This window comes from Triturus cristatus, chromosome 1_2, assembly GCF_964204655.1.
Source record: "Triturus cristatus chromosome 1_2, aTriCri1.1, whole genome shotgun sequence".
Lineage (NCBI taxonomy): Eukaryota > Metazoa > Chordata > Amphibia > Caudata > Salamandridae > Triturus > Triturus cristatus.
In genome coordinates this window covers 847,100,802-847,127,656 of record NC_140580.1, presented here as the reverse complement: position 1 = coordinate 847,127,656, position 26,855 = coordinate 847,100,802, and the positions used below count along the sequence as shown (strand labels likewise).

Here is a 26,855-nt window from a genome sequence, read left to right as displayed (position 1 = left end):
TTGCCAGTGCTTAATTTGAGCCAGAGGTTTCCGGTGCTCAGCACCGGCACTTTATAATCAACACAGGTGCTTTTCGTAAGTGATTTACCCAGAATTACAGGATGTTGAGCCAACCCCAAGACTCGCACCTGGTTCCCTAGTTCCTGAGTCTGCAGCCCTGGCCATTACGGCACATCTTCTCCCCACTTTCACGGCTAGTAGTTGGTTTTGTTTTAGGGGATGCTAACAGGAAAAATGGGCGAGAGCCCCGGGACTTAAATTTTTTTTACAAATAACCTCCCTATTACGAGTAACTAAACATGCCCGATAGCTCTGGCTGCTTCATGTCTCTCCCACTGAACCTACAATTCATGCAAACAACTCTAGCTAGTGTTGGCAGATAAATATCTCACTAGCACAGCCAATCTCAGCATTCCATTCAGGGCGGTCATCTCCATTCAGATTCATTAAATGGACTTTGCCTCGTATATTTTTATTGGATATCCAGAAAATGAAGCAGGATTTTACTTATCAGTACTCAAACACCACCAACCTGTGTCTGCCCTGAGAATGCTTCTACGAATGTAGTAATTTTTGGAAACCGCGCTGGCCATGAGGAGTAGCTAGCATTTACTATAGCCTTAGAGTACGCCGTAGCGGGTTCTACCACCCATTAAAGGCCTACTCACAAGTTAAAGGCCCGAGCCTTTAACAGCCGGTAGAGCCCACTACGGAGGGCTCTAAGGCTAATAGAGCATTCCGCTCCTAGAAAGCAGAATGTTCTAATTTGTAAAACAAAGGCCTCATGGAGCCCTAGGGGGTGCGGCTCCGTGAGGTCTTTGTTAAACATTGTAATGTTGATGCTCCAGGCTTCTACGGGCCATTAGAAGCAGGAAGCTCGAAGCACTGTTTTCAATGGGGCGCTCAACATTCCAATGTTCTAATAGCCATGCATCTCTGCTTGCAAAATCTTACACTGAATTCTAAAGTAATCCTGGAGTGGAAGGTCAAATTATATAAGGCATTAGTCAGAAGCAGGTTCAGGTTTCTGCCAAAACAGTTCTGCTCCAGATCCAGGAAGGAGGCATAAAAACATACAAGCTCGTCCTCACATCGATTTCTAAAAATGTAAATGCTCCTATGACTGGTCGTCTTCAGACAATATCCGACCTAAACCTCAGTGTTTTGATCACCCGGGAGTTTTTGCAAGACAGAGGCTTTTCAGATTATGAGCTTGCGAGCATAACATTGGACCAATGGGTCTTTTTAGGTAATGCGTGCAGGATGCTCTATGCATTCTCTAGTGAGGCCCCCACCTGTCCCTCCTCATCCTACCTCACAGAAACATCCTGTTGAACTATTTCTCGCCTCATTTCCCAAAGAGGCAGTTTAGGTGGTTCCTCTTTCTCAGATGGGAAATGGCTGCTATTCCAGGAGCCCTGATGCCCTGAAACGCAAGCGGTGCCTGCCTTATCCTTTTTTTAAAATTTCTAAATAGGTTCCTGACGATTCAAGATGATCACTCTTTTACAAGTCTTGTTTGTGTTGAATGAACAGGATTGCGTGGTCTCCCTGGACATCCACAATGCTCAATTCCATGTTCCATTGCCAAAAAGCATAGGAAATACTTGAGGTTCACTATAAGAGATTTTTTTCCCACTTATCTGCTCCTACATTTGTTCTGACTACAGCACCACAAGTCTTTATTAGGGCGTGTTCTACTATATTGGTATCTATATAGTCCTTCTAAACTTTTTACAAGGCCTAAAGAGCTAAAGGTGATGGTTATTGTAGTTGAACACATGTACCATAAGGCCTTTACATTTAACCTTACCGGGAAAACTATCTTTTGAAGGTGTCCACTCCTAAGTTTGTACAGAAAGATATTTCTTCTAAAGTAGTCTTTCTGTTCTATTGGGGGATTTTGAGTGAACAAGCAGAAGCCTAGTGTCCACACAGAAGTTTAAATTCATAAGAGCAATCCTTGACGCATGTCAAATACACGTTTATCCTATGATAGCAAGTCTACACAATGTTCAAGAAATGGTCTCCAAAGCAGTCTCCTGGACATATTGGACCATAATAAACAATAAACCAGACTCCCTCTTGAAATTGAGGGCAAAATGGGAAGCGGATTTAGGAGATTTAGATGAACTAGATTGGGAAATTGCGTTGATGCACCCCCGGGAGGTAGCTATTAAGCCCCACCTTAGGCTTATTCAGTTTAAGTACCTACATAGGATTTACTATGACAGAGCACGGATGCATCAAATAGGGAGAGTTGACGTACCCAACTGCCTTAGGTGTAACACGGAATAAGGCACTTAGGGGCATATGTATCAAACAATTTTGTATTCGCAAACGCTGCGAATCGCAAAAAAACAGCGTTTGCGAATACAAAATCGCAAAAGGATATGTAGGAGGCATTTCAGCCTCGCAATCTTCTTAAGGAATCGCTAAATTTGCGATTTCTTAAGTTTGCGTAAGCATTTAAGAAATCGCAAATTGCGATTTCTTAAATGCAATGTAACACGCACCCAAGTTGTGCGATTTCTCCTTAAGAAATCGGCAATTACCACCAACTTCAAGTTGGTGGTAAATTGCGATTTCTTTGAAATATGCACTTTTTTGCATATTTCAAAGTGCCATGTGGTGCACATACATGCCCTTAGGGCATGTATGTGCGCCATGTGTGCACACATGCTAATTTCAGGGGTGCATCAGGGTGTCATCATGACACCCTTGCACCTTTGAAAATATTCTCAATTTGCGATTAGCAAATAGTGATTCGCAAATTGAGAAGGACTTCCCATTCATTGCTATGGGCCTCCTGGCCCATGGGAATGAATGGGAAGGTATTTCGCAATTTGCTAATCGCAATTAAGGAATTTTAAGAAATCGCAAAATTTGTGTGATTTTTTAAATACATCCCGTTTTACAATTCTCAAATTCAAATAGCGATTCTCAAAAAATTGCTATTTGAGAATCGCAAATGGAGATGTTGATACATATGCCCCTTACTTCCATACGATTTGGGAATGTCATCAAATACAGGAATACTGGGAAGCCCTATTGAATGAGCTAGAGTTTATACCAGGGAAGAAGATACCTCTGGACCCCAAGTTTGTTTTGTTAGGCATTCACACAGAAGTCGATCTTCCCAAAATAAAGCTGAGACTACTTAACCTAGGACTAGTGGTAGCCAAGCGCGACTTGGCGCCCAAATGGGGAACGGCACAGAGGCCCCACAGTAGATGAGTGGAGGAAGGGAATGGACTTGTATATGAACGGGGGAGAAGACGACATATATGGTTCATGGCTGTCCTAAAAAGTTCCAGAAAATATGGAAACTGTGGATTAATCACTATGGTCTCTTGATGGAAGACTTGCAAGGGGACCTTATGGCCACAGGATAGCCGGGGGGGGGGGGAGAGGTGGGAGGGAAGGGCTTGAGACGAAGGGGAACTGAGATGACCTCTATACTGGGTTGTATATCACTGTTGTACATATTACTGCCTCTGAATGGAAATATAAACATGGGCCTGCTTTTGCTTCTTGGAAACTTCAACTGTATCTGTACTGAATTCAAGAAAATGCCAATAAAGATATTTAAAGAAAAAAATAAGAAATGGTCTCCAACTTCTCTGCCAGTCTCAGTATGTGGCGCAGTTCCTCATGTGACTGTTAGGCTTCATGGACTCTTAGATGAGCATGCCAGACTCTGCATGCGCCGACTTTAGAGGGGACTGAGATGCGACTTGAACCAGTGCCAAGGAAGCCTGAAGGTTGTCTCTAGTGACAGACATTTCCTTGATGAGCTAGGGTGATCCCTTAGATACATCATTCCAAAATCAACCTGATGAAATTAAGATCCCTTAGACTGGACTTGAAGATGTTTTTCCTCAGGTTCAAAGACACCAGGTTGAGGTCTTAACAGACAACACAGTGACCATGGTCAATCTGAACAAGCAGCACAGTGTATGATGAAAGCAACTGTGCAAAGAAGTTACTCTCCTTTGAAACTAGGACATGGATAGGGAAACTGATCAGCTATTCATCTGAAGAGAACACAGAGCGTCACCCTTTCTACTTGAGTCACATTTATATAAAAGATTCCCAAGGGGATGCATTTGTTCTGACATTTTTACTTAGTTTGCATTATGAATTCCCCCTGCCTCCTTTCTGCAGCGGATGATACAAATTTCATTTGTTCACTTTCTCTTATATTCTCTCCAAAGTTCAACAATATTTTTTATGAAAATCAAGGCAGAATTCTGCACCCCAATCTGGAAACTCTATTTCTAGCTTCCTTAACCATGAGAGCTGAGCCGTAACTTCCTATGATTGGCCCTCTTAGGTTATGAAAGTTCTTTTTCAGCCAGAAGACCTTTTACCCTAACTGCCTATTCAAGTAGATGGGTCATATTTTGACATAGTGTCATGACATCTCTTTGGGTTCTCTTCAAGTTCAAACATTTCATATTCTCCAGCTTGGCATTTTGCCTGATGAGAAATGCTTTATATTGAAACTAAGGGGTACATGACATCTATCTCTGCATGCATATTTTATCATCACCAAGGTTTCTTGTACAGTTTACAAATGAGTGCTATGTTTTTGACAGGGCTTCAGAATAAGATTCCTTTGGAGCGCTTTGTTGTTCTCTTTTGGGATTCAAATTTAGCACTTACGTTTTTTATGGGGTCTGCTTTCATGCACTTACATTTGTGCAATTTCAAGTCTCTTTCTTGGAAGGTGACTTTCCTAGTAGCCATTACTTCAGCCAGGCAATTGAGCTTCAAGCTCTTATAGGCTCCACTCCAATCATGGAGTTTGCTGTGGACAAAGTAGTGCTGCTGATTAAACCTATTTTTAATCTCCCAAGTAACCTCAGAGTTTTTTGTTGCCCAAGTAACTTCCTAACCACCTTACTTCCCCCTCATCACCCTTCTAAAGAAGGAGAGAGACTGCTAAGGTTAGATCCAATATTACTTTAGCCACCATATTCCTAGAATTTAATATTTCAGATTGGTTAATTATAGCTTTGTGTAATTCCAAGGGGCTGCGCTTGTCAAGGCTATCTTGAAACAGTCTCTTTTCAGGCAGCATTCATTGGAAATTTGGCACTTCTCCCAGTTAGCAAAATGATGCCCCCAGAGGGTGTGAGGGCTTGCTCTACCTGCAGAGTAGTCACTGCCTCTCATCTTTTAAGGGGAGTGCCAATCCGGTCAATATACAGCAGCTGCCTTGCCTTCAGTTCATTCTTTCTGCAAACTCTTCTTCGTTAATGCGGCGGATTGTGATCACTCACAATTTGGAAGGGCTGAAATGCAATTCTTCTTCTTAAAAACATACCTGGAGAACTTAACCCAATTTTTACTATTCAGATACTTTAGGAATGGTTTAAAGTAAGGCATTTGTGGAAGTTAACATTCATTAGACTATTTTGCAACATTTTTAATATGAATATGACAACTCCCACATATTCCTTCCTTAATTCCTTCACGCCTCCCCTCTTGAAAGAGTATGTTGTTATAGCTTTCATATTCATTTTTGACTCCTTCATTTATGCCATTGCCCCAATCGGACATGAAGAATTAAGAGAACTACTGTTGCAAGCACGGAGCGTCACTTCTGGCAAGGCCTTAATGATGGACGGTGACCAAATAGTTTAAGAACTTTCTTCAGATCCAGTCAGGCTCTCGAGGAAGAATTTCAAGGTTAGGAATCTGCAAGCTCTGTCATATCTATCTGAACAATGTTACCATTGGTAAGTCACTAGTTTGATACTACAATTTTTCCTATCTTTTGAGGTGTAAAACTTGTAATGTACTTTAGTACTTTACTTCCCCTGAACGAATTCCACCTGGCAAAAACTGAGCAAGGAAAAACCCACAAAGTATGGTAATTAACGCAAAATTAGGAATCCTGTAATACCTATACACCCGTGAACGATTTTATCATTTGGGCTGACTTACCCAACATCTCTGCAACCCATGAACCCATGGATAACCGTGGGGATTTCAGTGTAATTAAATGCATTGCGAGCCAGACAAATTCACCCTGTTTCTACCCTGCAGATGTGATCTCTGCTGCACTCTCTGTAGCAAAGGAATGGATTGACCCCCCCACCCCCGGTGCCAGACACAGGCCACCAAAGGTAAAGAAAAGGTAAAGAAGGGGCATAGCATATGATTTAGAGTTTGGTTTATGGGTTCCACATCCCAAACATGACAGATATCCCATCCGCCTTAATAGAAGTGCATTATATGTCAATGCACTTGTAATAAGGCGGACATGTTATCCGTCACGTTTGTGACAAAGTACCCGCCTGCCAAATTCTAAATCAGGCCTATAGATTAGATTTTTTCAGAATTTTACTTTAAGTCTTATTTGAAACATTTACAGTCTTTGAAATTCACAGTTTGAAGTAAGAACTTCTCCCTCTCACCCTTAGCGGCAAAATTGTATCTTTTTCCAAGAACTCACAGTATTTGAAATTCACGGCTTGAAGTATAAAGTCACTCTGGCTAAAAGTGTCAATGTTTATTGCTCTGTATCTCTTTTAAGTGTTGATATCCTCACTAATCAAATAAACCATGTTTAAAATGCATTATTGTGACGTGCTACTGCATGTAATTATCTCACAATCTCACTGAAGTGGTATATTTTTCCCTTTTGATTTATATCTCATGAAACATCACCTCCTGCAATGTACGCCTCATACCCTTCCCCGCCCCAGGCAACTTGTTCTGTCAAAGTAAGTGTCATGTATCAAGGGACATTCCATGGTCTGCAAGCTTTACAGACCATAGTATTTGCACAAACAGAAGAACCCTAAATTTATAGTACAAAGAACTCTAACACAAATGCAATAGTTGGTTTTGAGACTGGTCGCCTCAGAGCATCCTTCCGTCTCACACATATCACAGATATGGCCCGGAAGTCAGATCACAATGGGAAGATCCAAATGGGCATCTTATGCATTCGCAGCAGAGAAGGTGAGAAACCACACACTCAAATTGGGGCGAACCATTCCAAGCAGACTGATGGATTATTCAAACACAGACACAAAGATATGCACAAACTTACACATGCATACATATTTGCACACACATACTCACACACAACTCACAACCCATTTTCACACCATCTGCATTATCAAACAATGCCCCTATATATGGAACTCACTACCAACCATGATGGATAGAGCCACCTTCTTCACAGCATCCAGACCAGGCTAATAGCCACCTGCTCTCTAACTGTTAACATTTTACGCCAGGTATTCGTAGTAACCAAAACTGTGTCACTCTTCACCTGCTGGTATATTTCTCAAACTGTTCATTCTGATTTGATCATTATGTGGACTGCACCAGACCCCTTTAATTGGCTTTAGATCATGCTGTGCTAGACCCCCCCAAAAAATAAATAATTCAAAGAGGAGTTCGGCTCCATACCTTTGAGGATGGGCTCCCTGAGAAAGCTTGAGCAGGGACTCAGGGCTTGCAAGAGAGTACCTCCTCCCTGAGACAGGTTTGAGACAGGTAATTTGGCATACCTGAGAGCAAGGCTTTGCGAGTAATGCAGGCAATTTTGAAAATACTCTGAACTTCTACAGAAGGCCAGTTCAGGGGGGACAGGGTAGGGGTGATATGCTTGCAGTGTGTAACACCTGGAATTAACCTATCGGGAGGATACAGGGCAGCCTTAAGGGGAATAAGCTATTTTGGGACTATTCCTGTAGGCAGATCATTTCCAAAGTCCTGCCTCGACAGGAAAAGGGTTGACACTGCATTTTAAAGTCTAGTTGGAGGATGAAGGAATACCCTCGAAGTCTAAATTGAGATTGCTTTTTGCTGTAAAGTTAATGAGACTGGATTGCATGATATCCAATAGCACTTGTAATACAGCAGAAGGGATATCCATCACGTTTATATCAGAATAACCAGTCCGCAGAACTTTAAATCGGGCCCTCAGTTTTGAGCAGGTTTAGTTTGAGGCGGTGAAAGACATTGAAGGCTTAATGTGTCCTACAATCTTACTGAACAGAGTGACGTGTAGTCCTGAGTAAAAACCTGTGGCTGGGATTAATTCAGCCATTCCATCTATAATTGTGTTTTTGTTTTTCTCAGTGAAACGCCCATAATATGGTGGGTGCGCCCAATGTGGGTCCATGCTTGCTGTGCCTTACAACTCAAGTTGTACCACACTGATGGAACTCTTGAATCACCTGTCCCATGACTGGGTTTGCTTGTGATACAGTGCAAAGGAGGGAGGAGATTGTTTGGCTTTTCAGGTTGGGCCTAGGCTGATTTCCACACAGTTGGTACCTGGCTCTACTGGCACAATAAGAAAAACAATGCACTAGAATACATCCCAAAATAATTACCAGTGGCTGAGACTAATTCAATTCCATTGTTCACTTGTTTTTCTTGCGATAATATAGTGGGAACCTATCTTGTACGTTTCTACATTGCCACTACAAAATGACAGCATACTGTCCACCATTCTTCCAAACTCCAGCATATTATACCCAGGAACTGAGAGAACAAAATCCGACAAACGCCTTTTCCCTGAAATACTTAGATTTTTTGGCAGTTGTTTTGTGCTCAATGCCACACTATGTAACTCAAAGTCTGTCCTCTTTATGGGCAAACAAATGTGCAACCTCAGACTCCTTGGAACGTCAGTTATAAGTTCAAACTCTCCCTGCAAAGTAGCTTTTCCATTCTGGCAGTTTGTCAATTTTGTTGGTGGCAGCTATTTTTTAGGTCTCGCCTGAGCCAGCACATGCGCTGGCCTGGCAAGACATTTAGTGAGTGGGCTTTAGAAATCTGACCACAAGCTTTTGCTTGTGGCCTAAAGCTCGCGGTTACGCGTGCGGACACACGCACAGCCGCCATCTGACTTTCCTCACAGAACCCTTACAGCGCGCGATCAGGCGCCATCTGGCTTACCTCTCGCTTGCTCTCCCAAGCGCCTCGCTCCGCCCCTCCCTCACCACAGAGCGCATCGCGCTTCGAAGTTAGCTCCCCACACCTTCTCCCCAATGTTTTCGGTGTGCGTTTTCGGTCCAAAAAAATTTCCTTTTATAATGCAACTGGTTTTTATTATATTAAGCGCTGTGATATCTTTAGGGTAAGTTCACGGTATATAAAATTGACACACCGCGGCACATATAGAGCTTTAAAGCCAGCTCCATACATCTTCAGAGCGATGTTATCCACGTGAAAAAAGTATTTTTATTTATAATACATCTGTTTTTCATATGAAGCGCTGAGAAATCTTTAGGTTAAGGTTTTGCTACATTAAATTGACACAAAGCACCGCTTATTTTTAAAATGGTTTTCAATTGAAGTGCTCACGGTATAAAAAATTAACATTCAGCACCGGAGCGTGTGCAGAACATGTTTTTAATGTGCAAAAAAAAACATGTCCGTCTGTAACACAACTATTTTTTTACATAGAGCACTGTACAATTGGTTTTTATATGAAGCGCTGTAATATCTTCAGGTTAAATTTATGCTACCATGTCCTTTTGTAATACAACTGGTATTCATATGAGGTGCTGAAATATCTTTAGGTTAAGTTTACACTATATAAAATTGACATATGGTAGGTGTAGCCCTTTGAAGTTAGCTTCCCACTCCTTTGACGCAATGTTTTCCACGTGCAAAACAATGTCCTTTTGCAATACAACAGTTTTTTATATAAAGCGCTATACAACCGATTTGGATATGAAGCGATGTAATATCTTTAGGTTAACTTCACGCTATACAAAATTGACACACGGCACCATATGCAGAGCTTTAAAGCCAGTTCCCTGCACACAGGCCCCGCGTATAGACTGAAGCATCATGTTGCTGCTGCTGGTTGCATTATTTATTTGTGAATTTTTGTGTGTGGGGCAAAACACTGTGTATTATCTGCGTACATATGTAATATGTGTGCATTCAGTTGGTGTATGTGTATGTGTGCGTGTGCGTGCGTGTGTGTGCGTGCGTGTGTGCGTGGGTGTGGCTGTGTGTGCGTGTTTGTGTACTCTGTATATGCGTGCGTATATTACGTGCATGTACTGCGCTTTTCACGCCAACACAAATATTTACCAAAAACTATGGTTACAAAAAGGTGGAGCAGGAAGATTCTGTATTTGCTCTGAGAAAGCCAGCCTTTTGGTATTTCTAAGTAGAGTTTATTGCAAGTGTTCACACTACTGCCAAGGTGTTTTATGGGTGCTGCAGAAAGGAGGTAGCCCTGATAAGATAAGGATCAGGAATCAAAGGCTATGTCTGTCTTTGTGAAACATGCGTGGCTGTATTCTTGGCTAGAACGTGTGCAGCTTTTCTGTTATGACAATATGGTACAGCGTGCCTATGGGTTTTCATCCTTTGAAGGCCTACACTAATATGGGGCTTTAAATCTTGCCATAAAGCTAAACATTTTGTGGTTCTAACAAACTTACTTTTCTCCACATGCCTACAAAAAAAATGTCCTACTTTAAAACAACTGGTTTTCAAATGAAGCGCTATAATATCTTTAGGTTAAGTTTACGCTATATTAAATTGACAAGCAGAACAGCGGTGCGTGCAGAGCTTCTATACCAGCTCCCTGCACACAGGCCAGTTATCCAGCACAATATCCTTCATTAAACAACATCAAGTGTTGCATGGCTAATCACTTATAAGGTCCCAAAAGTGAGACCTATTGCCTATGCCAATGCTTGTTGTTTATATGTATTGTTCTTTAAGTGCACATGTGGTGCGTCTGTACTGCATTTCCTTACATACCAATTTGCAAACCATCATATGCAAAGTTACTTCTCAACTAATTGGGGTGGGGGCGGTGCTTAAAGGGCGAGCTGACATTTCTGTCTTTTGGGCAAAAAATATCACATCATGTCTTGGAAAAACTTCCAGTGAGTCTGGCTCCCTGCTTTATTCAACAACCACCAGTGCCCACTCCCCCACAATTCAATTCAGCCCCGCATGCATCGCGGCCAGAATGCCGCCCATAAATACCACTAGGAAAGAGTGCTCTCTGCTCCACCCTTATCCCACCATGCACTGCCTCCCTCCAAAAATGGAAGAATCTAAACGTTTTTATGAAAATTACAGTTGTGTAGTATTTTTCTTGGTAAATTTTTTAAGGTAATTAAAGAGTTATTTCTTTTAAGAGAATACTCTGGATAAACAACTCTCGAATTATTAGATTTACCACTTGTGTCATGCTGTATCTGTATACCCAATCCATTCTGCCACCTCTCACAGGGCTTTGGCTTTATTTATTTACTAAAGGTATTTATATAGAGCGGAAGTTGCCACCAGCGCATAATGTGATCATGGGTCCCTGAGTCTCCCATATCTTACAGATATTCATTGGCCTTTGGCTCAATGGGGGTTCCCATGAAGAGTTATCTTGTGTTCTGCCCCTGATGCGCTGCGTAGCACTGTACATCTAACAAGAGTCAAAAGTAACATTGCACTAAGGGTAGAGAGAAGAGCGAGTTGATCCAAAGAAAGGGAGAAGGAATCAGACCTTAACGTAGATTCTGAAGAGGAGGGTCTTAGGATCTTTTCAGAAGGACATTGAGTTCGAATTTATCTGATATCTTGGGCTAGAGTATTCCACAGTCTTGGCACTTGGCGGGATAGCTTGGTTGGGATGTTTTTTGTTCAAACTCAGCCCCAAATGTGATCCAATAAAGGTTGGGAGTTCTGTTTTGCCTTGAACTTTAAAGTAACTGGACTTCTGGGTTGCAAAGGAGCTTGGTTAGTGCCACTTTTCGGTGTCTGTAACTACAGACTAGTGAAAGTCCAACTTTTACGTACCAAAGGGATTTTTCGTGAGACCTTAGGAAAAATGTATTATAATTGAAAATAATGTTCTATGGAAGCCCATATTTCGAAATCAACATTCATGATGATGATGACGATGAACATAATGTCCTTCATCATTACCTTTGCCTCCAGAGCCACATGCTCGTTGCTCTGTAAAGATCCTTTCTGATCTTACATTTTCCGGCTGAACATGACTCCTGACAGCTCTCCGCACTCAGATGATGCAAAGAGGTGAGAGTGTACCTGACTGCAGCAACTGGGGTCCTCGCTTTACCATCAGCTACTGCAGCCCACACCTCTCCTGTCATTCTAAACATTATAGTTCCCAACTCATACCGACCACTGCTGTCTACAATGTACTGCCTACCGCTTTCTTCCATACCTCACCTTTAATCAATGTAACCCAATCTCTCCCTTCTGTCAATTTCTGCTGCAGAGGCCTTCAATCATATTTGCTCTGAGTCCCCTAAAACAAGGGGCCCCTCTAAACCTTTATGGTAAAGTTTGGAGGAATGGGAGGGTCGGTGTTGGGTTCATGAGATAATTTTAGGGAGACCTTTTCTATAGCATGTAATACACAATGAATGGGAGACTAATAAATTAACAAATTCATCAAACAAAAAAAGAAACTGACTGATCTTGATAGTAGCTAGTTGACCTTTTTTGGAGTTTTATTTAGTTCAATCAATCAATCAATCAATCAATCAATCACATTTATAAAGCGCGCTACTCACCCGTGAGGGTCTCAAGGCGCTGGGGGGGGAGGGGGGGGGGGGGGTCTGTGCTCAAAGAGCCAGGTCTTGAGCTGCCTCCTGAAGGAGAGGTGGTCAGGTATGGCGCGAAGGTTGCTGGGCAGAGAGTTCCAGGTCTTTGCTGCCAGGAAAGAGAAGGATCTTCCTCCGGCGGTGGCTTTGCGGATGCGAGGTACGGCTGCCAGGGCATGTCCGGTCGAGCGTAGGGTGCGCGGAGGAGTGTAGAAGGAGACGCGGTGGTTGATGAGTCTTGGTCCGAGGTTGTGAAGGGCTTTGTGTGCATGGGTGAGGAGTCTGAAGGTGATCCTCTTGTTCATTGGGAGCCAGTGAAGTTTCTTCAAGTGTCCAGAGATGTGGTGGTGGCGGGGTACGTTCAGGATGAGTCGTGCGGCAGCGTTCTGGATCCGTTGAAGTTTCCTCTGCAGCTTGATGGTGATGCCGGCGTACAGAGTGTTCCCGTAGTCCAAGCGACTGGTGACGAGGGTGTGGGTGGCGGTCTTTCTGGTATCGGTGGGGATCCAGCAGAAGATCTTGCGGAGCATGCGGAGGGTGTTGAAGCATGCCGAGGTCACCGAGTTGACCTGTCTGGACATGGAGAGGGATGAGTCCAGGATGAAGCCGAGGTTGCGTGCGTGGTCGGTGGGTTGGGGAGTGCTGCCTAGGGCAGGAGGCCACCAGGAGTCGTCCCAGGCGGAGGGTGTAGGGCCGAGGATGAGAACCTCCGTCTTCTCTGTGTTCAGTTTCAGCCTGCTGTCTGTCATCCAGTTCGCTACTTCCTTCATGCCTTCGTGTAGTCTGGTCCTTGCTGAGGTGGGGTTGTTGGTGAGGGATAAGATGAGCTGGGTGTCGTCGGCGTAGGATATGAGGTCGAGTCCGTGTTTTCGTGCGATGTTCGCCCGGGGGGTCATGTAAATGTTGAAGAGGGTGGGGCTGAGGGAGGATCCTTGGGGGACGCCGCAGATGATCTCCGTGGCTGTAGATCTGAAGGGGGGGAGGCGGACTCTCTGAGTTCTTCCGGAGAGGAAGGAGATGATCCATTCCAGGGCCTTGCCTCTGATGCCGGCGTTGCTGAGGCGGTGTATCAGGGTACAGGGTACGGTGGCAGACCGTGTCGAAGGCTGCAAACTCATCCCAGGGGCATTGTAGCGCTTTTCATTAGCACCAATTACTTTAAACAGGCCAGCTTCCTTTTTTGTATTTAGGAACAAAGAGGTTAAGTGGTTTGCCAAGAATCTCAGGATGTTGAGCCAATGCTGGGTCTTGAACCTGGTTCCCCAGTTCCAAAGTCGACAGTTCTGACCATTAGGTCACATCTTCCGCCTTTCAGAAATAATTGAGCTCCCACATGCTGCCATGTGCTGCCCCTCTTTTACTGCAAAGGTGACAATTAACCCTAATGCTGGCAAGGAAAATGAGCCCCCTTAAAGAAAGACAGTCATGATTGTGATACAGTGGGCTTCTAAGACCCCTGGACCCCAGTGCCCCTGCACTATGCCTCACTTATGATAGTTTCTGCCTTGAAAATTGGCTGTCTCCTGTGGCCTATGCTCAAAACATGGGTTCCAATCGTGCCTCATCCCCATCCCTGCCATCTCTCTGATGCCCAAACTAAGGTGTCTCCTCTGCTTCAATGTTCCCATTCCCCGGGCCATTGCTCCGAACCTAAAGCAACATTGGCACAGCAAGTGTACACTGGGCCCTAATGCGAGCAAGGATGGATAGTAAAACAGCCATAATTGGGGTTTAGTTGGCTGCTCCTACCGCTGGGCCCTGGTGCCACTGCACCCGCAGCGCTAATGATCCCTAAAGCTCTGTGAAGCAGGCCGTCTGCTCTGCCCACCCCACTGGGCCATCACTCCTAAGACTGAGACACAAAGCTGGCTTTCTGCCACACTGGATATAAAACAAGGAAAAAAGCTCCACATTAAAATAGCTCTATAAATACACAAGACACAATTTCCACCTGCACCAGCTAGGATTCAATTCTTTCACTGTCCGGTCGCACACATAAACCAGCAGTGATCACATTAACCAAGTGAAGTTTTACAATGTAAAAGAGCACATTTCCCACCGATTAGTTCACTTTCATTTATTTTTCATTTAACATGTGCTCATTAATTTATATGCGGTTAGCTGAAAGTGGAAAAAAATACATGTGGTTAACTGAAAGTGAAAAATATAGCAAAATAGTTGCTGAATATTTTGTTCCTTTTAGCAAAGCCTTTCAACTCACCAACCCACTCACTTACCCCATGGCACCCAGGATCAGAGGTCACGTTCCTTTTTTTAAGCACTTCAACTGCTGCATGTAAATGACGACAGTCTGGAAGAGCACAGATAAACAAAAATGCGCTTCCTGGCCATGTTTGTTTACGATTGGTTGCAGACAAATTTGCCCCACCCTTCCAGACTGCAGCCACGGACCACCAGGGGGCGCGCTCCACAGTTTGAAGACCTCTGCTCTGCTGCCTTCATCCCTCAGTCTCGAGCTCTGGTGTCCTCATCTCCCAGTCTTAGCCACTGCTGCCCTCACGTTTCATCCCCGATCACTACTGACCTCGCTTCTCAAGCCGAACCACAGCTGCCCCTTCTTCACTAGACACATTGCTCCCCTGTTTATTGTGTACTCTCCCCTCACTTCACCCGCCGATGCTCCTCTAGCCGCTGCAGAACCTCTGCAGCTGCCAGGGCCTCTCCACAACCACTGCTCACCCTTTCGGGGGTGTCACCTACCACCTCAGCTTCCAAACAGTTCAATCACATGCTCCCTTCCCACCTGACCTTATCAACTCTCCCTACCATTATTGTCTCAGACCTCCCCTCAAACCAGAATAATTGGTACACTTAAATAGTGCGCTCAACAATTTGTCTCATTTCTAGGCACTAATAACAGGCATTAATTACCTAAATCAATGGTACTCAGTTTATAGACCTCAGAACTTAACTTGAATCTAATCATCGCCATCTATAACCCACCAGCCCCACAAGGGCCGTTACTCGTACTCCACCGACCCCCCCTACAGTCACGACTCCCTCACTGCAAGTGTAACCACTGATTCCCAAACCTCTAACCCTAAATCATCCCCAGCCGCCCTTACTTCTCACCCATGGCCGATGGTCACTGCCAACAACACCAACCCACAAACAAAGCAGTATTTTCTCTAACCTCAGTGGTAATCACTACTCTTCCCCAAAACCACACTTCTAATCCTGCTGATAGTGCTGTCCATAATTGTCACTCCTTATTGATGGGACTCCATTGCCTCATCCACCAACCACTATTGCTCGTATCTCTCAACTCACTCTCACCCACTACTGTCCTCCCCTCCTACATCATCTTTCATTAATTCTGTCACCCTCTCACCTCGACCCCAAACAATGCCAAACTGATTCCTCTCCTCACCTACAACATTTGCTGTTGCTATCTCGTTTCTGAACCACTGTTCTAATTGTTTCCCAAACATCAACCCTCAACCAACTCCTTTCCAGCCACGCTGCTCAACACGCAGTCACATCATTTACATCTCCAGGTCAGTGGCGTAACAAAACTTAAGGGGCCCCCTGCAAGGTACACAGAGACCCCCCCATGGTCTTAATGAGGAGCCCACAGGTCAGGGTGCTGAGCTGAGGAGGCCCCTGGAGCTTGGGGCCCTCCGCACAGTGGGGACTGCGGGGCCTATGTTACGCCAATGCTCCAGGTCCTTCCACCCCTTGCCTAATCAGCTGCTGATGCCCTGCCTCTTACCTTGTCCGTAATCACTGCTGCTATTGGTGTTGCTCCCATCTCTCACCAACCCTGGGCAAGTTGGGGCAACATGTTTCACTTTACCACAAACAATTCCACAGAAGAGTGCTACAGCCCCCAAGTAGTGCTTTAATGTCCACCAAAACAGTAGTCCCCTCACCTTCTATTGCTTCCATCTGTCACCCAATTATTTACCGGAAATGCCCCCGAATTCATCTCATCTGCAACCACTGCTGTTGTCACCCCTCACTAGATCCACAACCAGTTCTGCCAGCAACCCTCAGCTGCACACCACCACCTACATTCTCCACTAGCCAGCACCAACTCCATCCCAAATGATCATCCAGCAACTCCTATTTCCCACCTCTGACTATCACTCTTCGACTTACCTCACCGACAACCACTGCTGCATCTACCCTTAACCTGCTTTGAGCGAGTCACCAGCTATCACTTAACTCACCGTCCACTGAAACCCCCCACCAGTCACCTCAGACCTCAAAACATTGCTTCCCTCACTTAACACCCAACCACCTGTTCTTCCACTTCGCATTTTTTATACCCCAACATCTCAGCACATCTTTAAGACATAGGGCCAAAGAGGGTGGAATGTATCTCTCCATTTTTCATTTAGTCTGCAAAAGCTCTGCTGGAAAGAGAATGCAAATATCCTAAAATTGATCACTTGGAAAGTAAGAGTCTGTCTTCCAGAGGCTTGGGTTTACCCCTCGAAAAGTATTAGAGTTGAGTTGGCACCTAGCACCTCATCGTCCACTTGGAGCACAACACATTGAGTCTCTGAGTGAAGTCAGCTGTTTGAGACAGATCTTCTTAAATGAATGCGAACAAAGGATTTGAAGTAATGTAGAAACGCTAAGTAGGTAATGACAGGGAAGCCAATTGAGGCACGTAGCATGGAAAGAAAGTAATGACAGAGAATGCGATGTAGGATTCAATTTAGCAGAGAGTAATGGCATTCAAATCTATTGTGGCATTTCTGTCTGAAAGAGGGTTTTGAACCAAAGCCATAGAGGAATTACATTTTTGAGAGTGTGAGGGCATTGAAGTCCATTAAGGCATATGGTGGCGTAAGAGGTTCATGGTACCGAAAGGCATATAACGTTGTAAGAAGGTCACTGTACCAAAGACCATAGAGGCATTTCATTTGTGAGAAGGCGATAGCACTGCAGTTACTCGAGGCATATAGAGCTGTAAGAGGGTCATGGTACTGAAGGCCATATAGCATTGTAAGAGGATTGTGATTCTGATGACCATAGAGGTATTGTTTTGTGAGAGCGTGATGGCATTGCAGTTACTCGAGGCATATAGAGTTGTAAGAGGGTCATGGTACTGAAGGCCATATAGCATTGTAAGAGGGTTATGGTGCCTAAGGCCATAGAGGTTTTTAATTTGTGAGAGGGTGATGGCAACAAAGTTGTATGAGCCATAAGAGGGTCGTGGTACTGAAGGCAATATAGCATTGGAAGAGGTCATGGTACCAAAGGTGATGGAGGTATTTAATTTATGAGAGGGAGATGGCATTGAAGTCTCTTAAGACGTATAGCGTCATAAGAGGGTCATGTGACAGTAGACTTTGGCGATACTTAATTTGCTGGGACGGTGATGGCATTGAAATCTGCTGGGGCATCTCACTCTGTAAGAGTGTCCTGGCAGTCAAGGCCGAGCAAGCATTTCATGGGCTGAGAGGGTGATGCAATTGAAATCTACGGGTGCATTTGGTTTGTAGGAGGGTGGAATAAATGTATACTAAAGACATTTGGTTTAAGAAAGTTATACATGTCGAGCTATAAATGATTTGTCTTGATGCAGCCCTAGTGACCTTGGTGCCTAGAAGAAGTGCCCTCTGTTACCCTGGTGATGAAAGTGAAGTCTGTGGAGACATATGTTACAAGGGCGATTATTTGGAACCCTAGGGAGATGGTTTGTTGAGTAAAGGGTTGCTGCTTTGTCGTTTATTGAGACGTGATACGTTACAGGGGCGAGCTCTGATTTCTAGACACGTTTGAAGCTGTTGTGAGTTTACTCCCTCAATCTTGAGGTGGGGACAAAAGCGCTCTTTTAAGGAGTAAACTTGTTTAATTCCTAGCATAAGCCTTTTCAGGTGAGTAAATCTATGTTGCCATCGTAAAACCTAGGTATTGGAGGTGTACTTCATACTCTGTGGTCAGTAATGACGTCTCTCCCTCGATCAGGCAGCAAGTACAGCGAGAGCCTCCTTGTAACACGGAAATGAAAGCCCCTGGTTTGGATATACAAGCAGATTGATGCCACCCCAAACAGGTGCAGTCTGCTGTTTTGTGCATCCTGTGCAGTGCCCACCTGTTCCTCACTACTTTATATTTTCAGAGTCTCGGTCGGTGTTTAAATAGTAAAAAGGACTCGCACAGCGCTTTCTGACTCCTGGGCGCTAGGGCTGACATTGATGAAGGTGCATGACGAGTCTGGCTGTGATCGTTACGTCAGCGGGACAGGGGCGTGACTGACTGTGATGCCAGCAGCGGTAACTAGAATGTCATTGAGGGTTAATATGATCCTAGCGAGCGTTATAAAAATGTATTGAGGATTATTAAAACGCCAGAAAGCGTGACTATGATGCCATGGTGGTTATTGTGATGTCAGCAAGAGTGAATGTGATATCATTGTGGGTTATTTTTATGCCAGCAAGAGTGACTATGATGTCATTGAAGTAACTATAATGCAAGCTAGGGTGCCTGTGTGGGTGACTATGATGGTGTGAGTGAAAGTGATTATGATGCCATTGAGAGGTGTTGTGTTCCTCAGCGTGGATGACAAAGTGTGTTGTGTTATTAAGTGCAATTGTGATGTCAGCAAGCCTGATTGTGTCACCGAGGGCTACTGTGATACCAGCGAGATTTACTATGACGTCAGTAGAGTTACTGCGATTTATGATGGCACTGTGGGTTAATATAATGGCAGCAAGGGTAGGTATGATATCACTGGGCGTTGTTATGCTGTCGGGGAGAGTGACTTATGGTGTCAGTATGGATGAATGTGACGTCATGAATGCTTTTACACTGCCAGTAAGCGTTATTATGATCCCAGCGCGGGAGGGAGTGGGGGGTAAAATGCAGCCATAGCAATTATGACGTCAGCGAAGGTGGCAAATATATTTCGAAGGACGGATGTGATGTCAGTCAGCATGGCTACGATGCCCGTGAGAGCGTCTGTGAAGCTACTGACGGTACGGTAATGTCAGTGGGGCGATGCCTGCGAGGCAACCTTCACGCAGTAGGGGTGACAGGTGTCTGGTCCCTGCTAGGACTCTACACTTTTCAAAACACTGCTCCACGGGCGGGAAGGTGTAATAAGGTCGGAGGTGAAAGCAGGATCGGTGCCCCCTTACCTTAGGTGAGAGGGGCATGGTCGAGAAACACCTTGGTGCTGATGGGTGAGGTGGTGCTAAGGTGTGAGGGGCGTGGTGCTAAGTGATGCGTGATCTGAGTGAGAGCTGGAGTACCCCCGCACCCGGACTCACCTCTGGAAATGCAGCAGCCCATCCTGAAGACCGGGGGCCGGCTGGGGCAATAAGGCTCATCTCTTCTTCCTCTGCCTCATCCTGAAGCCAGGGGCCGAGCTCTGCCCGGGGGCGGCAAGGGGAGCAGGTGGCATGGGAGGCAGGAGACGGGGCTGTTCCGCCCGCCTACCGCGTGTCCCCGCCGCCTCCCGCCTCCACCTCCGGCTGAAATAACAATGTCTAATTGGGGTCCTCGGCGCACAAGTTTGAGGACCGTCTGAGGAGTGCCAGCGCCGTCACAGTTGTGAGCAGAAGAAGCGGAGGCAGCAGGCGGGGCAGGAGGTGTGTGAGGGAGAGAGAAGCGGAGATGGAGTGGGGAGGGAGAAGGGGGGCAGAGACCGAGCCTGAGAGAGGGAGGGCAGCGCGAGAGCACGGGAGAAAAGGAGCGGGAGACTGTCAAAAACAACAAACGTGCTAATGCCAAAAAGCACCACCACCAGGCAACCAAAGGGCGAGAGAACAGAAACAGAGTACCAACCAGGAGCCAGCCACCAGTAAGTCTGTGTGGTGTCTGCGCCTGCTGACAATTTTCCAATCTGCGAAATATGTGACGTGAGATGCCTTTAAAATACTTCAGAATTTGTAACACGGCAATAAAACAATTTCTAGTTAGAGTCGCAGGCAAGAGAGGAGGGGAAAAGCGATTGGAGGTGTGGGGAGGTCAAGATGGGAGAGTTCGAAGAGGGTGGGAAAGACTAGGAGATGGGGAGGAGCGCTATGTAATGGAAAAAAGGTGATACAGTCACGTACCTTTTTATTCTGCTTCGTGGAAATAGAAAAAATACCATATAGCATCTTCAGTATCTTTTCTCTATGCCCTTCTCTATGCCAATGAGTTATTACCACCACAGAGGAAACCATTCCACATCACTATCAAGACTAATCTAAGCCCATCCCAATGAACCATACAAGCCCTCACCAAAGAACAGCCAAATGCCTAAAAGGTAGCACAATCCAGTTGCACAAAAAATACCAGTGTAAATCCGCACTAAAACCATTCTGAGCATTCAACTAGAAACTTTCCTGTTCGCAGCTGTTAACGAACCCAAGCTTCATTTGCAGACTAATACAAGCGCATGTCAAAGATCAACAGAAGCCTACCCTTAGAACCGGAACAAATCCTGCTAAAGAGTAAACTAAGCCCCACTATACTCTTACCAAATGTCAACTCCATCTTCGACCAAAGACCAACACATGTTCCCTTCACGCAGCAGCCCAAGCCACCACCAATGACAATCCAGTGCCCCAGCGCAGATCAATCCAATTCCAAAGGTCAGACCAACTTCTACCAAGTCTAATCCACGCCACCTACCAAAAACCTCTCTAACCCCAATCGACAGATTTAACTAAGCCCATACCAAAGACGAGTCCAAGCCTCAGGCACGGAACATTGCAGGCCTCGGCCACTGGAAATATTCAAGCTTCTCAAAAAAGCTTAAGTCATGCCCCATCAAAGGCCAATATTAGCCTGTCTACCAGCTGTGGCCATGCAGGTAAGAGCGGTGGTGCCGTGTTGGGGAGGGATTCCTCAGACGACCAAGGGGGAAAATTAAATATATTGTCTGTCAAAATCCCCCCATCGACTTACCGCTCTTACCTGCACGGACCGTGGCTGCTGTCTACCCATCCCCCAAAGACACTCACACTCCCACCAGTTCTAGTACCCTCAGAATTTTAATCAAAGTTCCTACGAAATAACAATATGGACCTATACGAACCACCACCCCAAGCTGTGAGAATGAAGAAAAAGAAGTACATTTCCAGAAACAATTTTGCTGTATGATTTTTTTTATCTGGTCAGCAGCATCTAGGCCCCTAGCACTTAGCCTTCTCCCCAGTCTGACCAGTCAGCAGCATCTATCTATTTTCCACAATTCAGTGACCACACAACCAACAAACAGACCCCATCATATGGTCTGTTAGCAGAACTTGTGACCCCACAAGACCTATTTGACTGACATGCTCACCAGCTCTGGCAGCTCTCAGCACATCAGCCACAACACCATTGCTCTAATGATGCAGAAATTAAAAAAAGAAAAAGTAAAGCAACAGCCCAATTATATTTATGCACCCAATATATGGAACCACCAGGAACACTGCAACTCTTCAGTTACAAATCTCTTTAAATAATACTACATCACTTTAAAGTAACGCTCCAATCTCACTCCAAATCCAGCTAGCTCTCCACCTAAAATCTGTATTTTCTCGTTTATTTTATTTATTGAAGCTTATTTCCTACCAGAAATACTTTTGCATAGTACTGTCAGAAAAGTACACAGAATAGTATGAGAGATTATGGAGTATCAATCAGTGAACAGACAAGATCTCTGACGGCAAAGGGTGAACAGACAGAACATGACCAGTTCAAATGTGTCCCAAATGAGGCCATTCCCTTTTACTGGAGCATTAGCAGTAGAGGTGGAATAGTCTTTGTTGGGAGCCAGGGTTATATATGTTCTGCAGATTCGACTTCTAGACGCCCGAAAAGGAAAAGGGGTCCTGAACAGGGCTGATATTATTTAATGGTTTACAGCATTTATCTTGCGCTGCTAACCACCAATTTGGAATCCTCAGAGCACATACAATTTTAGCCATGTATAATGAAGAATGGTGTAAGGTAGGAAGGGCCAATTTAAGTTAAAGGTATGTCCACAGAAGTGTCCAAGGATGTGAAAGCCTTGGGCGCCGTAATCAAGCCTAGGTGTTAGGTTGGAAGAACAAGTAATGTATGCAGTCACAAGAAGAAGAATATCCTAATACCATGGTGACAAGGTGGTCCTTAAGGATTTTCTGAATTTGGAGTGATCCGGTCCAACGTCCAAGTCTGAAGTGGCAAGGCAAGGACTTCCAGCAAGAGGTACTTTCATAGAACATGGGCTGTACGCCAAATCATTTACATCAGAATTTGTGATGGGTCAACAGTTGCTGTTGGCAGACCCGAGACTCCAGGTAAGTTGAAAGGGAACAAAAATAATTGATATATGATTTGGAGCATGGCTATTTATTGCCTTGTGGACAAGCCAAGTGTCTTGAACTTTGTTCTTTCCAGCAGTGTGGGGGGCGCCGATGGAGAAATTTGAGAACTGGAGTAACATGATAATGGCATTTGAGACGGTAAATGAGTCTGACAGCATGGTTGGTTTTGAACGCAGAGTTTGTGGAGAGCCTGTGTAGAGCCCATTCCAGTAATCAAGGCTGGTTGATGATCGTTGCGAGGATCAGAGCCATGTTCTGTGAGTAATTTTGAAAAAGTAAAATCCCACTCAGTTGGTGAAGTTGGAAGAATGCATTTTTGCAAACCGTATTTATCTGCCGGGAGAAAGATTGATCACCGTAGAGGATCACACCCCAAAAATTTGAAATTAAAGTAAGGATACGCTTAAAGGGCCCATATGGTAAATTATGTCCAAGCAGTTCTCAACCTCAAGCTGCCGTCATCAAACAAATGAACATCCTAGAATGCCTAATGTTTCTGAATGTTAGAGAAGCAGGACCGGGCAAGGAGCATTGTTTGTTCTCTGCACTGAAAGGCCTCTTTAAATTTAACACTAGAGGCGGAACCAGTAACGTCAACATGTTGGGTCCGTAAAGAGGGTGAGACTGCTTCTGGGTGGTTACCCCATTGAAATCAGTGAAAATGATCATTTTTTTTTTTGAGGGTGAGAAAGATCTTCAGGGTGGTTGAGTCCGTTGAAGTCCATCAAAAGTATGTGCGTCGTCTGAGGGGTGAGTAAGATTCTAAAGAGAGTGACACCATCCAAAGGAGCATCAGTTGAGAGTTATTCGGAAACCTATCAGTTAGCTAATTAAAGGGAGAAGAGGAGAGGTCAAAGATGCACACTAAATGTACCACTAAATGAAAGCACTTAGCTGGCAAAGCAAAAGGGCCTGAGCTGCATTATGGCCGGCTGCGAGTAAATGTAGGGAGTATCCAACCACAAAGCAAGTTTTGTCCTACAGATTAATTTTGCATCTGATATCTGACAGACAGCACCTCATACACTCGTGCAGCAGGGCTCTCATTTTTCACTCTTATGTGTTGTGGGTGTTTGTGTAGAATTGTGTAGTCACAGCCCAGTGTCTTCTCCACCCTGTCTGAGTTTACCACCTGCTATTTGCTGGTTTAATGCTCCTGGTTAAAAGGGTGTGCCGAATATCTGCTGCACTTTTCCGCAGTCGTCCTTTGCTACAAGAGAGTGCAACGACGCGGAAAGGCAAGGGAAGCTTGCACTGCTGCAGTCTGTGCTGTACCTGTTCTGCATATTCAGGAAGCTTGTATTTCTTGTGCTAAGCTGTACCTGTGCTATATGTTAGTGATGCTTGATGGAATATTTTTACTATTCAAAAGGCAAAACAATTGGCTTTGTTGATGCTTGCTTTGAAACATGCCAGTCCAGTGGCAGACCCGCCTACCAGGCTGGAGCCGAAAGAATGCATTGGACTGATAGGTTTGCAGAGACCAGGTATTTAATAATGTCAGATACAGTGCTCTGGCCTGTAAATCACCCTCACAGACAGAGTGATAATTTATGGAGTATCAATGTAGCGACTTAATCTATAATCCTGAAATAACCACCAGAATGTGGACAGCGGCTAATTACTTCATATGTCTTAAAAGGGGCAGAAACGAGCAGCAGAAGCTGAGGGGAAGGCAGTACGCCACAGGACCTTAAATATGCTGGTATCTGTCCCTAGGAAAACAATACCTTCCGCTCTGAGACAGACAGGGGGACTCCACAGACAAAACACCATGCACCTTTGCGATCTACCCTAGAGACAGCATTAGCTGTCTCGCCAGCCTCATATTTCCAAAACTTCACAATAAAGCTATATACCGGGACTTTCGGTCAGGCAACCCCAGCCATTGGTCTATTGAAGTGCCGTTTTGCTCCTGCTCCCCACAGCATACAGCATGTGTCAGTGGGTCAGCTTATTCATCATCGCCTCGCTTCCTCGTGAGTGGTGTTGTTTTGCTTATGCAGACCTGCCAACCTTAGAATGCCTTTCACTATATGATAGTGCAGGAAGAAGGAGGCATGGCCTGAATCAATGAATGAATCAAATATATTTGTAAAGCGCTCTAATACCCCAGGAGGCATCCTGGTGCCAGGAGAGGAGAAGCTCAGATGATCAAAGAGACCACACGAAACAGAAAAATGAAGAGGAATGCTGAAAGATTCAAGATTTTAGTAATTTCTTGCAGCAAGTGAGGTCTGGGGCTTAGGGAATTTGTGCAGGAAAGGAATTCCATGTCTTGGTGGCGATGTACGAGTGGAACATCCGCAAGATGGGTCCTTGTTATCCTGGGAACCTGAAGGAAGAAACATCCTGAGGATCGAGAAGATCGAGACGGGAAGCAGTGCTTGAATTTACAGCCGGTGCAACTTGGGGCGCGTTGATGGGGCAAATTAACTGGAAGCCAGTGGTGCGTATGGAGAGCGGGTATAATGGACTGACCCGGAGAATCTTTAGGATTAGCCAAACTATACATTTTATATGATTTTGAGACCCTTGTAAAGGGAATTGTCATATTACAGCCTGGCTGGTGTTAAAGCCTGGCTATGCCTAAAAAGTGGCTTACTTTAGAGCGAGGGCTGGTGGGCTCATCTCTTCTTTCCTTTCTGCTTCCATTTCGTGGTTAATTGTTATTTTTGCAATGGGATATATTTTACTTTTTTTTTCGCAAATATATAGACACCTCCGTTAGAGTTTGTTGTACTTTTTGTTGCTTGTAAATGTTTATTACAAACTGCCTATGTTTGCAAAAATCTAAATAAACACATGGCATGCTTGTCCAATCTGATTTTGCCAATGCTTGTTTACTGCATGCCTCAGCTTTGATAAATGGCGGACTCTACCTGACTGCAAGGCCAGGGCTAAATGCGAATAGTCCAAGAGTGAGGATTTTTAACACGCCAAGCAAAACAAAATTGTTTCCTGAGTCAACCCCATGTGCCCAAAAGGACTAGTAATGGACTTACTCGTGTTCATATAGAACAACTCAGAGCGTAAGAGTTTGAGAACCTGTGAAATTTCAGGTAGACAATGAGGTAATGGATACAATAGTGATTTTGGTGGTGGCAGATACCTGCTCAATAATACAATAATTTAAACCTTTAAACATTGTTAGTTGCAGTGGGATTAATAACAGTACAAACGAGACAATTATAGAAGTTTTATTATTACTATGGTAACTGTTTGAAGCTCTGCTTAGAGAAGACAGGAACATATAATTAACACAGCATAAGGAGAAACATGTTTTGACTACATTTTTATCACACTGCAATTCTCACCTTTTGAAGACCGCTTTCATTAATGAGACCATCTCTATTTTTGTAACTTTGCCATTGACGATTTGTATTCATGTATTTTAAAGATGTGTTAAAGTGCTTTGAAATTGTGGAAAAGTGACCTACAAACACATGAAAAAATACATTTGAATGTTGTAGAAGTGATGGCACCATTTGACAAGGGCAAGAATAGCACACATAAACAACATTCTCACAGGATGAAGGAGTTTAGGTTTTCTTAGGTTTATTGAGTGACGTAGTCATACAATAATTCTAGATAAGCAATTGTTAGACCTGGCATCCTTGGTGTGGATTTCCCCTGTATTTGTGCCTGTGCCTCCTGTGTTTTTGCTGTGTGTTAGACTTTCGTTTTTGCTGGTCCAGGTGCTTTGGGCACTTTGCCACTGCTGTTCAGAACCAAAGTGCAATTTCCCCCTCTGTAAATTGTTGTTATGGATTAGTGTTTCCATAATTGGATTATTTGGTTTACTATTAAGACCCTAGTACAGTGCACTGTGTGTGCCCAGGGCCTGTAAACCAAGTGTTGGTAGTGGGCTTGCAGCACTGATTGTGCCACTCACATGAGCAGCTTGTAAATGTAACTCAGACCTCCCACTGCAGTGTATGTGGACAGTTTGATACTGCCATGTGCACCCATTTGCCAGGCTGTAACCTTCCCTTTTCTTACATGTGCGTCACAC

The 26,855-nt window shown here is 44.5% G+C and overlaps 1 protein-coding gene across 1 annotated transcript in view; it reads right to left on the bottom strand.

Annotated features, from left to right (window-relative positions):
* The window catches only part of FAM131C (family with sequence similarity 131 member C), a 389,134-nt gene extending 368,863 nt beyond the window's left edge, over positions 1–20,271 (bottom strand). Inside the window, exon 1 of the mRNA XM_085609013.1 lies at positions 19,826–20,271. Coding sequence (XP_085465139.1) covers positions 19,826–19,847 — 22 coding nt within the window. The 5' untranslated portion in view covers positions 19,848–20,271. The remainder of the gene's footprint in view (positions 1–19,825) is intronic.
* Positions 20,272–26,855: the final 6,584 nt, after the last annotated feature.